Source organism: Microcebus murinus, chromosome 8 (genome assembly GCF_040939455.1).
Source record: "Microcebus murinus isolate Inina chromosome 8, M.murinus_Inina_mat1.0, whole genome shotgun sequence".
Classification (NCBI taxonomy): domain Eukaryota; kingdom Metazoa; phylum Chordata; class Mammalia; order Primates; family Cheirogaleidae; genus Microcebus; species Microcebus murinus.
In genome coordinates, this window is record NC_134111.1 from 87,178,104 (window position 1) to 87,194,618 (window position 16,515).

General features: G+C 41.7%; 1 protein-coding gene across 3 annotated transcripts in view; it reads left to right on the forward strand.

Moving 5' to 3' along the window:
* SMARCAL1 (SNF2 related chromatin remodeling annealing helicase 1) overlaps positions 1-11,443 on the forward strand; it is a 52,986-nt gene extending 41,543 nt beyond the window's left edge. For all 3 annotated transcript variants that reach the window (XM_012785181.3, XM_076005924.1, XM_012785183.2), the window contains 5 exons: positions 502-604; positions 6,067-6,249; positions 7,330-7,430; positions 8,363-8,459; positions 11,156-11,443. In XM_012785181.3, the coding sequence (XP_012640635.2) occupies positions 502-604; positions 6,067-6,249; positions 7,330-7,430; positions 8,363-8,459; positions 11,156-11,374 (703 nt within the window). In that variant the 3' untranslated portion in view covers positions 11,375-11,443. The remainder of the gene's footprint in view (positions 1-501; positions 605-6,066; positions 6,250-7,329; positions 7,431-8,362; positions 8,460-11,155) is intronic.
* Positions 11,444-16,515: the final 5,072 nt, after the last annotated feature.

Genomic DNA, 16,515 nt, shown 5'->3' on the forward strand with positions numbered 1-16,515 from the left:
GCTGGAGAGCTTCCTGAATGTCTGTTCAGTGTTATCACTTACGCCTCAGTGCTGAGCTTTTAGGAATCTGTGTACTGTCAAGAATCCCTTAATGTCCTCCGCAGGTGTGTTCACATCTACAGGAGACACTTCAATTGTATTGAAAATATATTATAGTGATATTAGCAGCTAAAGTGAAAACTGTTAATTATCTTCTGTGATCCCAGATAATGAGAATGTTTCAGTAACACACCAGAGACACATAAAATATAAGAATAATTTGATTTATTTGTGTATGTGAGATGACTAAAAAGTATGAACTACTCTCTCCACACCTGGCAGAAGAGGGCTCCCCCACAGCTCCTGCTGTTGCATGTTCTGTTTGCGTGACCTGATCTGAGGCAACGGGGCAGAGGGCAGGTGCCCTAAATGGGTCTGTGACAGATGTGGCCACTTTTAAGTAATTGACCTCAGCTGGATGAGTATAATTCTAATATATTTTGTTGTCTTTGTCAATTGCAGCGAATATATCCTGGACCTACTAGAAAGTGGAAGAGAAAAGTTTCTAGTGTTCGCACACCATAAGGTGGTTCTGGATGCAATTACTAAAGAGCTTGAGAGAAAGGTAAGCTCCCTTTGAAATTCAACACAGGATGCCTTTGTTGTTATGTGGCCAGGTGTTCTGAGTAGGCTTAAGTCAGATCTAAGCAAAGTGAAATGATAGTTTCTGGAAATATTGCTGAAGACTTTCTGAAGAAGAGTTCTTACTTGCAGAACCACAGTGGGGTCAACATATTTCCCCAGCTATGTCAGTTTAACTCCATGCTCTAAATAGATTTCCCAGGAGTCTTGCTTTAGGAACATCTCCCAGTGGCTCTTCCATTATTCTGCGTGATTAATTACAAAATTGGCAAAAGAGGAGGTAGCCAAATTGTTCTCTTGTGTGAAGACAAGTATTTGTATGAATGCCCTCCTCTTTCCCTTCCTTTTATTCCTCATTACTGCCAAAGCGCCTTTATTAATTGCACATGGCAGTGTGCAGACTTCAGTACAGTGTTTTCTGGCGCTTATGAAATTGAGTGAAAAATATCTAGAAGAATTTCTGAGGATGTTCATTAAAGCTAAACACATCATGTTTTCACTCCCTTTTCATTTTTGGTTAAATTTAGAACCATAAGTTGCCTTTTGTCTAACTTCATCATTTATATTTATTAATAATATTAGGACATACAGAGGAGTTCAGAGAAATATACAACTAACGCCTATGTGTCTCCCACCCACATTTAATACATGAAAGTTTTACTGTATTTATTTCTAAGGTTTATTTTTTAAGTAATAAAATACTTAGGCTCCCTCAGTATGTGAATTCCATTTCCCTTCTTCCCTCCCTAGAGATAACATTGCTATCCTGAAGGTAGCATTATCCATCCCCTCCATATGTATCATTATGCTTTACTCCAAAAGTATGTATCCTTAATGAATGTATAGTCTCCTTTTGTGTATTTTTTTTTAATTTTAAACGTTAATAAGTGGTAGCATAGTGTAAGCATCCTGCAATTTACTTTTTCACTCAACATTGTTTTGAGATTTCTCCATCCAGCGTTTCACATGTAGTTCATTCACTCTGACTGCTGAATAGGATCTCGTTGGATAACTATTGTGGTTCATCCAGTCTCCTGCCAATGGACACTGTTTTATTTATAGCTTTTGCTATTAGTGTGGATATTTTTGTATATGTGTATATTTGTGTCTAAGTATTTCTACATGCCTTGTGTATGTGCTTTGTGTATGTGCCTGGTGTGTGGGGTTATGTCCAGGCATGATCTTGCACAGTCATTGAATAGGCTCATCTTCAGCTTTTCTGGGTATTTTCCAATTGCTCTCCAAGGTGGTTATTCATGTTTATGATCCCACCAGCAGCATATAAGAACTCCTGTTGTTCTAAGTGCTCAATAACACATGGTATTATCAGACTTTTTACTTTTGCCAATCCAGCGAAATGAAATTTCATCTTATTATTGCTTTAATGTGCTTTCTCTGACTACCAGTAAAATATGTATTCTTTTATATGTTTATTGGCCATTTTAGCTGTCTTCTGTGAATATTCTGTGTGTATCCTTTGACTTATTTTTCTGTTGGATTATCTTATTGATTTAGAAAAATTCCTTATCAATTCTGAATATTAATCTTTTGTTGGTTATGTTTCTGTCTTTTCACTTTGTTTCTACTAAACAGAGGTTTTAAATTTTTAATTTTCAAGTTTATCTGTGTTTTCCGTATGGTTTGTGCTTTTTGTGACTGATTTTAAGAAATCTTTACCTACCTGAGGTCAAGAAGATTTTTCTCCTTTTTTTTTTTTTTTTTTTTTTTTTAAGACCAAGCTTCATTCTGTTGCCAGGGCTAGAGTGCAGTGATGTGATCGTAGCTCACTGCAACCTCAAACTCCTGGCCTCAAGCAATCCTCCTGCCTCAGCCCCCCCAAAGTGTTAGGATTACAGGAATGAGCCACTGCATTCGGCCTTGCATGATTTTTTGTCTGAAAATGTTAGAGATGGATCTTTAATCTGCATGGGTTTGATTTTTGCTTACAAAATGATGTAGGAAGGCAGCCAATAGAATTAAAAGCTGAAATCCCTGGGGAAAAACCAGAGCTGTCTTTATTTTCAAGAAACCTAGGACAATTAATTAGAAAACTATTAGAATACATAAGAGTTTAGTAGGGTGCCTGGGTTCCAAATTAATATACTACAATAAATTGCTTTTTTTATGTACTAGCTGTAACCAATTAATAAAAGTAATGGGGAACAGCATTAAAAATTACCAATAAAAATAATGGGTTCACAGCAACAAAAAATACACAGTACCTAATAATCTCACCAAGAAGAGTCAAGAAATTAATGAAGAATTGGAGAGACTTGTGCCATGCTTCTCTGTGAAAAGGCCAAAAAGTATAATACAAAAATGCCAGTCCTTCCCAAATTAATTTGTAGGTTTAATTCAGTTCTAATAAAAACCCCAGTTGGATTTTAAGGAAACTTTATACCATTATTCCAAAGGATGTCTCAAAAAATAAGCTCTTCTTTGAGAAAGAAGAGCTATGTTGGAAGACTTGTTTCTCTAGATATTAAAATCTAATATAAAGCACCAGAAATTAAAATTCAGTCATGCTGGTCCCCAAACTGTGGCCAGATGAGTGGAATAGAATGGACAGCCATTTACTGTGAATGAAAAACAAATAAGTGATCAAGGAAGCAACACAAATCAGGCTTAATTTCTCCAATAAAGTTTGAGTAATTGGCCAAGTAACTGGGAAAGAGGGAGGATTAAAGTGAAACTTTACCTGTTTAGTATATTAAGTTCCAAGTGAATCAAAGATCCTTGAAACCATAAAGTACTAGAAGAATATATAGATGAAAATATAGCTGATCACTGGATGGAAAATGACTTTCTAAGCATAAAAGCAAAGAAATTACTTAAAAATTTGATTCATTCTGTCACATACTTACAAAGTGGTGAAGTCATGGTTTTTTTGTATATTTGGTGTTTTTTGCAGGGCAGTTTGGCAGTAACTTAACGTGTGTACTCATTTTTCCATACTTCACTTCTGGGAATTTGTTGTAAGGAAATAATCAGACTAGTACAGAAAGATTTATGTACATGAACATTAGTCATGTTGTTTACAATACTGAGTAATTAGAAACCTAAATGTTCATCAGCAGATGTACCATTAATCATAGTTTATTTAGCCATAAGAAATAATAATGTGGATCAGTGGTTCTTAACTTTGGAGATCATTAGACCTTTTAAGAATATGAGGAAGCTCTCAAATTGAAGCTATTGGTATCTGGTTAGTATATATTGGTATGAGAAGATGTCCCTGATATATTGTTAAAAATCTACTCATATAATAATTTTTTAAAATTGTCATGCATAGAAAAAAAGCCTAACTAATATATACCAAAACATTAATGATGATTATCTCTAAGTAGTCTTCATTATCTTTTTAATCTTTCTGTACTTTTACAATGAGTATGTATTATTTTTATAATCAGAAAAATTTAAAGATATGTTTAAAAATAAAGGAACATTTGGAAAACAACATATGTATTAATATAAGGAAATAACTCAGGGAGACTGTTAGCAACCTATATGACATGCAAATAATAGCCTTTACATGTAAAGGTGACACTAACTCGCAGTAGAAAAAAAATGGAAAAAGTATATGAATAGATAATTCATCAAAGAAGTAACACTGAAGCTAACTAAAAGATATGAAAAGATTCAGTTCCACTTGTAATCAAATAAGTGAAAAATGAACAAGAGTTTTTTTACCCTAACAAATCAGCAGAGGTTTTAAGAACGTGTAGTGCTCACTGTTGATAAAAGTATGCTGAGGTGGACATGCTCGTGCCTTAGTGATTGGAAAGCAATTTGACAATAACATCAGTAGCCTTATGTTTTTCCTTTTGCTATAGTACTTTGATTTTTAATCTAATCTAAGGAAATAACCAAATGCTGGCATCCTTTTGAATTTTTGTTATTTTTATAGCATTACTGAGGTATAGTTGCCATACAATAAACTGTACATAAAGTGTACAGTTTGTTAAGAATCAAGGTAGTGAACATAGTCATCAGCCCCTCGAGCTTCCTCGTGTCCCTTTCTAAGCACTCCCTGCTGTCCCTTCACGCTCTCCCATCTCCAGGCAACCTGTCGCTGTGGATTAGTTTACATATTTGAGTTTTATATAAATATAGAATCATTCAGTATGTTATGTGCGCTTTTTTATTTTGACAGTCATCCATGTTGTTGTGTGTATATTAATAGTTTGCTCCTTTTTAGAGCTAAGTGACATCCCATTAACCAGATATACCACAAGGGTTTTTTTCAATCCATTTGCCTGTTGATGGGCATTTGCCAACCCATCCTTTATAGGGAAAATTTGAAACTCCCTGAATCTGCAGAAATATAATGGTTCAATTATACTATTGCTGCCACATAATGAAATATTACAGAGCCATTAAAAAGATGTTTTAGAAAACTTTTTAATAACTTCATTTATTTACAAAGTTCATTGGGAGAAAAAAGGATATACAATTTTTTTATTTAAAAGATACACATTGAGAAAAGAGCGACAGGAAAAATAGATTGGTTAGGTTATTAAATTTTTTATTTTCTTATAAGGTTTATCTTTATCATTAGCAAAAATATATAAATGCTCCTTAAAAGAAAATAGCAAACTAAGCACACAATTATCATATAACCCAGCAATTGACTCCTGGGCATTTGCCTCAGAGAAATGAAAACTTACCCTCAAACAGAAACCTGTACACAAACGTTCATAGCAGCATTATTTGTAGTAGTCCCAAATTGGAATCAACCCAGATGTCTTTCAACAGATGGATGGTTCAGCTGTGGTCCATCCATACCACGCACTATTCTCAGCACTACAAAGCAGTGAACCACTGATAAGGGTAACAGTTTGGATGGATCTCCAGAGAATGACACTGAGTGAACAAGCCCATTCCAAAAAGTGATAACATTATAGATTTTATAGAACATGTATGTAGCATACTTAAAACAATTCAGAAATACTGGACAGATTAGTGGCTGCCAGGGCCTAGAACTGGGAAGAGAGGCGATTGTGATTACGAAAGGACCACTAAAGGATCCTTGTGATGTTGGAACTGTTCAGTAAATTGACTGTGGAGGTGAATACATGAAAATCTACACAGGTGATAAAATTGCATAGAACACACACACACAAGTAAAATGAGAAAGCTGAAGATCAGTGGATTGTATCAAAGTCAATATCCAGGTTGTGGTATTAAACTATAGTTTTGTAAAACGTTACCATCGGGATAACTGCAGAGTGTATAAAGGATCTCTTTGTATTTTTTATAATGGCATGTGAGTATATACAATAATCTCGATACAAATTTCAATTTAGTAAGAAAGAAAAGAAAGGTTCTGAAGGCAGTGGGCAGGGCTGCAGCCTGGTTCTGCACTTGGAGCCGCGCAGGGCACATCTTGCTCGGAAGCCCCTGGCGCTGCCGCAGCCCACCTTGCTTCCCTTCCTTTCTCCGTAGCACGTGCAGCACATCCGCATCGATGGCTCCACCCCCTCCGCCGACCGGGAAGACCTGTGCCAGCAGTTCCAGCTGTCTGAGAGACACGCTGTGGCGGTGCTGTCCATCACTGCCGCCAACATGGGCCTCACCTTCTCCTCAGCTGACCTGGTGGTGTTTGCCGAGCTGTTTTGGAACCCAGGGGTGAGGGACACCAAAGACTAGGACTCCCCTAGACGTGTTCATGGCTGGGGGCAGGAGGGAGCGAGTGTTGGTCAGAGAGACATGGTTTCGTTTTCTTCCATTCATTATATTTTCCATATATCTGTTTTCGCTTCTTTTAAGCACTGCACATCTATTGGCTAATTTCTGGGTCTTCAGGGCAAGCTGTAGGACTTCAGACTTCATTTTATTAATGGGAAGATTGAAGCATTAGAAGGCTAGAACAAATCTTAGACTTCATCTCTGATAGGAGGAAACTGAAACACAGGGAGCTGAAATCGTGAGCCAGGACTGCACAGCAATGCCTTAAGAGGAGCACGTGGAACACCAGATGGCAGCCCAGGCCCCAGGCTTTCCAGCCTGTGCCCTGTGTAGTACCCGTCATCCTGAGCTGCTTTTGCCAGCCCAGCCTCCCACAGAGTGACAGCAGTAGGTGTCCCCTGAACATCACCACTGTGCCCACTGGCCTTACCTGACCAACGAGGGCTGTAACAGCAGATAGAAGACATTTGTTTGAACTCATAAAATTTTCTGCTAAGCTCCAGAAAGCACTTGTTTCCCCACTGGTGTTCTGGTACAGTGTGGCTATCGTTGACCATGCATCAGTGACTATTCTATAATAGAAATGATGCTCGTGACTTTAGGGCCTACCACTATAAAAACATCCTAACCCTAATCATACAGTGCCTCTCCCTTGGATGTGATCATTTTATTTATTCAGAAGGTGACTGTTTTGACTTAATAGAGAGAAGTGGACATGTGAAGGTTTCCCTCATTGGCCCCCCCTGCACCCCAGGAGCAGGGCCTGGGCTCGCTGTGCATTTGCAGTGCCCAACACTGAAAGGCGACCCACAGACCTCCCACCTGAGATTCTAGTCCCTCGATCAGAGTTTTGTTTGATTCTCTTTATTGTTAAGGCAGTGGGTCATTTGTAGGTCTAAGAGACAGTCAGTGCTTTGAGGAGGGAGGGTTGCAGTGGAGCTCAGGGGCCAGAGTCTGCCTGTTGTGGTGGCTGCAACTGCTGCAGGCCTTGTTGAGCAATTTTGATCCTTTGGCATGCAGGTGCTGATCCAGGCTGAGGACCGGGTGCACCGCATAGGACAGACGAGCTCCGTGGGCATTCACTATCTCGTGGCGAGAGGCACGGCTGATGACTACCTTTGGTATGGCTTGGCTGGGTGGCCTGGCATTGGAGTTGAGCAAGACTGGACACTGATGATGTGTTTTCTTTGCTCCCTAAGTGCTTCTACTTTTGCTGAGGTCTTCAGGGATCCACATAGAAGACCCAGTAATGCCCTCCCACTTTCATCATGACCATATTTGTCCTCTGTCACTAGCATTCACTGGTGGCTTGCAGGGTGCATGAGGAATAAGGAGATGTGGTTCCTTTCCCACTGGTCTGAGACAGGGTGAGGAACTGACCGTGATAACATGAAGGTGGAATTTAGTTTGTAAACCACTCTGCTCCCAGCTGTGAAGGCACTCTTTAGGACAAGGTGACAGCCTCCTTTTAGGCTTTGATAATGTGCACTGGTGAGGTGGGCCACACCTCACAGTGCTGCTGCCGGACCACAGGGAGAAAGTGAATTACCCGGGACCATGCAGTGCTTTGTCAGCAGAGCTGGATCGCTTTTCAGCCCCGAGAATTTGTGTCAATTACCTAAGCAAAAATTCCCAAAATGCTCCTTTCCAATCCCATTTCCCCCTTCCTGATACTAAATTTCTTCATTATCTCATGAGTTTCCACTACTTGTCTCTGTTTCCTACCATACGACTAAGGAGTCTTACCTTTGCAATATATGTGGGTCACCCCTACTTCCCTCTGTTTGTTTAGTGGATTTGTTAATTGCACAGCTCATAACATCACCAGATTCAAAGTTTGAACCTGATGATATTCTTGCCCCTAAATTGGAGGTCGCTTTACAATTGGGAGGGGGCAAGTATTTCAGGATGGGTGTTTGTGTCTTGAGAGAGGCAAAGATGTGAAACAGTAAACAAGTTGCAGTCCCATAACAACAAGAAGAGTGGCCTCATTTTCATCAGTCTGCTGGTTCTGTGCAGGTCATATTCATTGCAGCTCATTTCTCCCCAACAGGCCCCTGATTCAAGAGAAGATTAAAGTTCTGGGGGAAGCCGGACTTTCTGAGACCAATTTCTCAGAAATGACGGAAGCCACTGACTACCTCTACAAGGTAACACCAGCACATGGCACCTCGCTCCTGGAGCACAGGGAGGCATTAAGCTGCCTGCCAAGCCCTTGGGTTCTGAGTGGGAGGGTGTGAGTCACTCCTGGGGACCTCCCTCAGCCCTGGAGTTGTAAACGACAGGCCTGCAGTCACTCTCAGGTCAGTCCACATGTGCTTCCCTTCATGGGGAGGGAGATGATGGCACCAGCTCCCACAGCTTCCGACATTCCCTCACGGATGCTGAGTGCTGCCTCTTCTGTCAGGCCATTAGGAACTGACAGAAAAACTCCCTGTGGCAACTGTTGAGTTTTGAAAAGTACATCATAGCAGGCCAGGCACGATGGCTCATGCCTGTAATCCTAGCACTCTGGGAGTCCGAGGTGGACAGATCGCTCAAGGTCAGGAGTTCGAAACCAGCCTGAACAAGAGTGAGATCCCATCTCTACTAAAAATAGAAAGAAATTAATTGGCCAACTAAAAATATATAGAGAAAAAAATTAACCAGGCATGGTGGCGCATGCCTATAGTCTCAGCTACTCGGGAGGCTGAGGCAGTAGGATCTCGTGAGCCCAGGAGTTTGAGGTTGCTGTGAGCCAGGCTGATGCCATGGCACTCTAGCCCGGGCAACAGAGTGAGACTCTGACTCAAAAAAAAAAGAAAGAAAGAAAAGTACATAGCAACCACCACACAGCAGGGCTACCACAGGAACATGTCCCCAGCACAGAAGGCGTGTATGTAAAATAGGGTACTGGTTTTAGATAGTATATTTTCCCCTCTGTCATTTCATTTTATTCTTAGTGTCTCCCTATTTTATAGAGGGGTAAACTGAGACCAGGCAAAGCAATAGAACCTGCACAGATTTGCTGGGTATGTGAAGCCCCAAGGGAGCTGGCTTCCCAACTTGGCCCAGCCCTCCTCCTGTGACTTTAGCCCTCATAAAGGAGTGTAAAAGCCTTCCGAGCATCCCTCCTGACATGGGCATTTGGACGAGGTCTGAGCCTCATGCAGAAAGGCAGCCTTCCAGTGGTAGCTCATCAAGAAACTGAGGTGCCTTCACCTTCCCATGGAGTTGCTGAGCATCAGAAGATGAGTTAAATCAACAAAATCTTGTAGCCGACAATGAGATATGATTGTTCATTTTACATTTACTTAGCAAATAAATCCTTTCTTTTTAATGTGATTATTGGAATAAATAAGACTCAGATTGTCTTTCTAAACGCAGAGGATAAATTATCCTTTTAGACATAAACAATAAGCCAATTTTAAGACAGCCGTATTTTTAAGCTTTTTAAAGAACTTTCCAATTCAGTTGAATGTAAATATGTTAACAGAGCCTATTATATGACCTTTGAAAAGAAAGAGCCTTATTTTTAAAGGATTCTCACTTGAACTCATTTATTCATCCTGCCTTTCCCTCAGTTACTGTGAATTAGTTAATAAATTTCTATCTAAAATACAAGTGCAAGATAATAGAAGTGAGATTTATCAATATTTTGATTAATACCTATACCAATTTGTTTTTTTTTTAAGATAGGGCTGAAAATTTTAATAACTACTAGAACACGAAAATGTTGCTTCATACATAGAAAACAAAAGCAGAACGGGTTATGTCTCACCAAGATAGCCTTCTGAGAGGGGAAATGAAACATTAATCTGATCTTGGAACTCACAGTTAATTACACATGCTCCAAGTTAGCATTTACTGTTGCCTTCATCATAATCAATTGCACATTAACAGCTTTGTCTACTTGGAACAGGCTGCCTTGCAGGGCGGCATTTCCTCGATATTGCAATTGTTGAGAAAGAGGCTGATGAGGGTGTCCCAGGGGGAGGACATGTGCAGTGTTTGGGGGTAAGCCTTGATCTTTAACATCACTTCTAGAAGGCTGGGATCCTGAAAGGCTAGGCTATGTGGGGTATAGGTTAACTGAATAATCCGGAGTTCTTACTTGACATGCTCCCATGATCAGTTTTTAAGGAATTTCACCAATGTGGAGGGATTCTGCTAAGGAATAGTGAGGAAACTGTGGCCAGTTAGGTTGAGACCTAATTATAAAGGCCTGAAAAGCCAGGAAATCAACGTTAGACTTGATGAGGTAGGCACAGGGGAGCCCAATGACCTGACACAGAAACTCTTGTTAAAGAATGGGGTGGGAGGATCAGCCTGGCAAAGACCTGGGGCTGATTGAGATAGAAGGAAGCCTGCAGCAGGAAGTACAATTGAGCTACCACAAATCCACTTGGTACAAATTGTGTGGCCCTAGTAAAGAGGGTAAAACATATCATTTGGGAGTCGAATTACAGTTTAACTGACCCTTCAGTAGAGAAAAGCTTTGGAGGAAGTGAGATCTTGGGAGCTAGTTCAATATTGAAATACTGATTTGGAAAGTTATAAGAGAGAAAACATTTGCAATATAAATTATAGCATACGAACAGCTTCGTTGTTGCTCTCACGACCATTTCTCTTTTATTTTTACTAACCCAGTCAACTGCAGAGAAGGTAAGATGTCAAACACTAAAGCAGTAAGGCTGCTTTAGTGATAGTCTGCTGAGATGACCTACACTTGCCACCATGTAGCTCCCTGATAACTTGAAATGTGCGATCTCTCACCTTCCTGTTCTCCTGCCAGCCACCATGGAGGAGAGTTAGTGATGGAGCCTGAGTTCTTCCTTTTATCTTTTCTTTTCTTTCTCTAATGAAGGACCCAAAGCAGAAGAAGATCTATGACTTATTCCAGAAGTCCTTTGAGGAAGACAGAAGTGATATGGAGCTCCTTGAGGCAGCAGAGTCCTTTGACCCAGGAAGTAGTTCCCAGGACATGGAAGACACCCTGGATGAAAGCACACTGACAGCCAGTCCACCAAAGAAAAGAAGATTTGAATTTTTTGATAACTGGGACAGCTTTACCTCTCCCCTGTAAAAGGAGCAAAAAAATAATAATAATAATAATCATGGATTAATAAATAAATTAAGGTATTTTATTTTTAAAGCCTGTGCTTCTCTTGTCATTGCAGCAGTACCTGTGTGTGTCTCCAGGATCGGTGGGATACCAGGCCACTGATTGTGTGTATGTGTGGCCTTGCTGGGGAATCTTAATTAATCTAGGCTCCTCTGGCTTAGAAATGGAGACAGCCAGTTGTAGTAGTGGATAATTCACATTCTTTATTTAAGTAATGTGGTGCTTCCTACACAACCCCTAAAATCTAGACTTTTTTTTTAATGTAATGACTTAAAATATTTATAGAACACCTAATATATAGGCACTGTCCTAGGTGCTGGCAATAATTCACTGAACAAAAGAGGAAAAATATGAGCCTTTGCAGAACGTACACAGTAGGAGAAGCAATGGTTATAAGCCCTGTCTTCCAATAAAACTCTTATTTATGGACACAAATTTGAAATTCGTTAACTTTCACGTTTCACACATTATTCTTTTGATTTTTTCTTCAGACATTTAAAAATCTGCAAACCACTCCTAGCTCACCAAAGTACAGAAAACAGACTTGGGCTAGATTTTGCCCATTGTCCATAGTTTGCCAATCCCTGGTTTACAGTAGTATGGCCAAGCTGGATATGTGATCTTAACTTTTCTAATAGAACATTCAAAAAACTTTATAAAGATTAATAATTTATTTAACCCAATATAGTCGATATATTATCATTTTAACTTATAAACAATATTTAAAAAGTATTGAGAAATTTTACATTCTGTTTTTTGTGCTAAGTTTGAAATACGATGTGTATTTGATACTAGCAGCATCTCATTTGGGACTAGCCACAGGTTGCAAGTGCTTGGTAGCCATGGTGGCTGGTGGCTCCTATGGACAGCTCAGGTTTAGAGAGTGGTAATGATGCAGATATGGGAGCCAGAGGATGAGGAGCTCACAGGTCATGGTAAGAAATGGGAGTTTAATTCTGAGTATAAATGGAAGCCACCAACTGGTTTTGAGCAAGGGTATGAGGCAATCTGATTATATTTTAAAGATGAAAATATTTCACACCGGATTATTCTATACAACGCATGTATAGAAAGTAGACCAAGAAGGCTGGGCAGAGGGAGCAATTAGGCAGGAAGCTGTATCGCAGCCATCTGTGGGGCTGGTGCTGAAGTGTGGCTGAGTGTGGGTTGCAGCGTCAAGGAGGTGAGAAGTGGTCAGATTCTGGATGTATTTTGAAGGAAGCCCTGAAAGGATTTGCAGATGGATTGACCATGGGGCATTTAAGGAAGAGAGCCTGGGACCTCGGTTTTTGCCTGAGCAAAATGGTAAAAGATAATAAGAAAGACGGGGAAGGGGAGGCTGGGGGCAGGGTGAAATCGAGGGTTTGATCATGGACTTGTTCAGTTTGAGGTGGCTGGGAGTCAATCTGTAGCAGACTTGGGGACACCCCACCCAGCTCCCTTTTTAGGAGGGTCTTGCCCAGCTGCAGAGTGCACTTGGCAGGAGGCTGCACCTAGCCACAACTGACAGGTTTGTCTTGGTTTGCAGAAAGCCATGACCAGGCAAGATGGCATGAAGGCTGGACCATTTTGGCTGGATGCAGGACACCTCTGGTGGGCACTGTTAGCTGCAGAGCTCCCCACTCAGGATTGCCTGAGCCTCCTGCAGACCTGCATCACAGTTTGCTTCCCCTGCCCTGCATGTCTCCTCCTCTTTTCACAGACGTTGATCCCTAATAAGCATCTTGTGCCCCAAACTGTCTCAGCATCTGTCTCTGGAAAACCCAACCTCTGGCAAGATCCAAGTGGAGATGAGATGTTCTGTATGCAGTGGCATATGTGAGTCCAGACTGGGGAAAGGTCAGAACTAGAGCTGTGGATTCTGCCTGACCAGGTATAAATGGTGTTTATTGTCACGGGACTGAATGAGGTCACCTAGGGCTGTGGTCCCCAACACGAAGACCTCAGCCCAGTACCGGTCTGTGGCCTGTTAGGAACCAAGCTGCACATCACTGCCTGAGCTCTGCGCCCCATCACATCCCACCCCCACACACACCCATCTGTGGAAAAATTGTTGGGCCACACAGCAAGAGGTTAGCAAGCAAAGCTTCATCTGTATTTATAGCTGCTCCCTGTCGCTGGCATCACCGCCTGAGCTCCCTCCCACCATCGATAGAAAAATTGTCTTCCATGAAACTGATCCCTGGTGCCAAAAGGTTGGACACTGCTGACGTAGAGGACAAGGGTGGCTCAGAAGGAAAGCAGCTCTGATGGACCCTCAGAACACTCCCAACATTCACAGAAGATGACCAAGCAGGAATGTAAAAAAGGAAGAAAATAGAATGGGTGGCCAGGAAGGGGATTTTTAACCACTTTAGTACCAGTGTCGACTACAGTCGACAGCCACAGATGAACGTGAGCGTCGACTTTAGCCGACAGCCGTGATATGAAGGTGCACAGCCGAGCATCAATTTTAGTCGACAGCCAAAAGCTTTTGCTTTTATCTCTGCAGTTGCAGTGTGTACATTCAGCTAATAAGTTACTACGAATCTGTGACCTTTTAACAAGTCCTTAGTAGGAGTTATAGTTATTTTCCTAAAGCTGCCTGTAAAGTAAAACAAGCTTTCAGTGCTTTAAAGATTTCCCACAAGAGCAAAACGGATTTGTCATCAATGTGCAGCACAAACTATCATGCAGACTATGGGTGCCAGCTGGGCAAGGTTTCAAAGCCAGTGAGTGCGGTACCGAAGTGGTTAAAAAGTATTTCAAAAAGAAAGGAGTTGCCACTTCCACTGGTATTATAGGAAGACAGTGGGCAAGATATAAGCTAGTGTAGAGAGTCCAATTTTCATGCCAACAATGAAAGATGCTTAATTGGTCTGGTGTGACACTGCGTGGATTTGTTTGTTAGACTTAAAATAGTTTTCACTTTGACACTATTTACTAGGTGCCAGGCACTAGGCTAAGCACTTTAGGTATGTTAACACATTCAACCTCATCTTAGAAGAAGGTAGTAAGATTTTCATTGTGCAGAGGGGGAAACTGAGCTGAGGAAAGTTGTGGATTGCTTGAGTCCAGCTGAGAAGCGACAGAGCAGGACCTGCAGCCAGGCCACCCCACCCAGAGCCCACTCGTAGGTGTGTGCTTTGGCAGGTCCATAGCTGCGGTTGGCACATGGCTCCCTTCCAGAAGGGCTCAGCCCTGGCTGTAAGCCTGCGCTGACCTCTCTGCAGCCCACTGGCTGGCTCTCTGCAACAAACTCTAGAGCAGGAAGGCCCTGGAACGCACCACTTTCTGGTTCCTCTTAGTCCCCTTTCCTGGGCCTCCAGACAGTTCCAGTTGAGGAAGTATATCTTTGAGGGCCACTCGACCCCACTCACTGTTGTTTAGGGGCTTAGAGAGGAGGCTTCCTGGCATCTCAGCACAGTCTGGACTGGGGGACCCATGTCCTGCGTCAGGTCCTGGAGAGGATCACCTTGCTGCCTGGTGTGTGGCTGCCATGCTTCCAACTGGTCACTGTGTCGAGCAGCCAGCTGCTCCTCGGGACACAGCTCTTCTTAGAGGCCCAGCCTGAGTGCCGGAGTCTAAGCAGCACTAGTTGCTTCTCAGCTTCCTGAGAAGGATCGTGGAGGTTAGCAGTTAAGCCCGCAGTCCTCTGGCTTACCCTGCCACGAGGAGCTCTGCTGTGGCCAGCTCCCACTACTAACTAGGTCTTTGGTCTCTGCAACACCTGCCAAATGGAAGTCCAGGGCAGAAGGCTGGGGAGAGAACGCCTTGTCTGGCCTTTCCTTTGAGCCACCTGAATTGTCCTGCATCTTCTCACTCCTCGCACTCTGTTTTTAATTTTGTTAGATATACCAGTTTAACATCTTTGTCTATAACAATGACTGTGTCTTGCTGGAAGCTTCCGGAGGACAAGTATTGGGTCCATCTAAATTTTACTATAATTTTGTCCAAAACAAGCACTTAGTTTAAATAGTTTTCTAAGAGCAATTAACGAAACAATGGCTGCAGTTTCATCAAATAAGCTACATTATTAATAAGTCCCCTTGTGAGCGGTTGCTCTGTAAAGCCAATGACAGTCGTGTGCCACATAACAACTTCCAGTCAATGATGGACGGTTCTATAAGATTATGATGGAGCTAAAAATTTTCTGTCGCTATCACCTAGTGTTGTCATAGCCATTGTAACATTGTAGCACAACATGTTACTTTTCCTACATTTAGATAAACAAATTTAATACCAATATGGTGTTACAGTCGCCTATAGTATTCAATACCGTTACATACTATACAGGTTTGTAGCCCAGGAGCAAGCAATACACTATACCACATAGCCTAGGTGTGTAGTAGGCCATCCATCTACATTTGTGAAAGTACAGTCTGCGATGTTCACATGACGACAAAATTGCCTAACAAGGCATTTCTCAGAATGTATCCTGGTTGTTAAGTGACGCATGACGCCTGACTGTACATTGCTTCACGGCTGTTGCCCTTGGAGGTTTATAACCTGCCATGGGCCCAGCAATCAATGTGGATATGAAGAAGGACAGTCATTCGTGGCTTGGGTGGCCTAGTCGGAGGTGGCCCAATGTAGACAGAACCTATATGAAAAGAAATGCTAAAATTGTACATAAAGTTTTGATTTATGATGCTTGCATGGATTTTTGCAGTAAGATGTTCGCATGGATTTTTGCAGTCTTGGGGGCTCATTAATGGAAATAGCACAGTCATTTCCTTAGGGAAAAATCTTTGGAATGAGTTATGGTCCAGGAAGTAGAAAGGTTTTTGGATCACAGTCAGATTTTGAAATAATTTTAGAAAGGAGCATTTCTTCCTTGCCTGCCCCAGGGCCTATGCATGGCCTCTGCTCTATATATTTGAATCTCATGGCTTGATAAACGTTCAGGAGCCCTCCTCCATGATCCTGCAGACATCTCTAGAGACCCTTCCACTGCCTGCTGGTCACTCAGTCGCCACCTGAGAAGTTTTACTACAGTTTTTCTATAGGCACCTCTGGATTTGGGTCAGGTTCTTTATCTCTTAAGATCTCATTCCCTACTTCTATCAGTAGTTTCTTACTCCATGAATGTAGTTAGGATACAATGGGTGTATAGGGTGTAC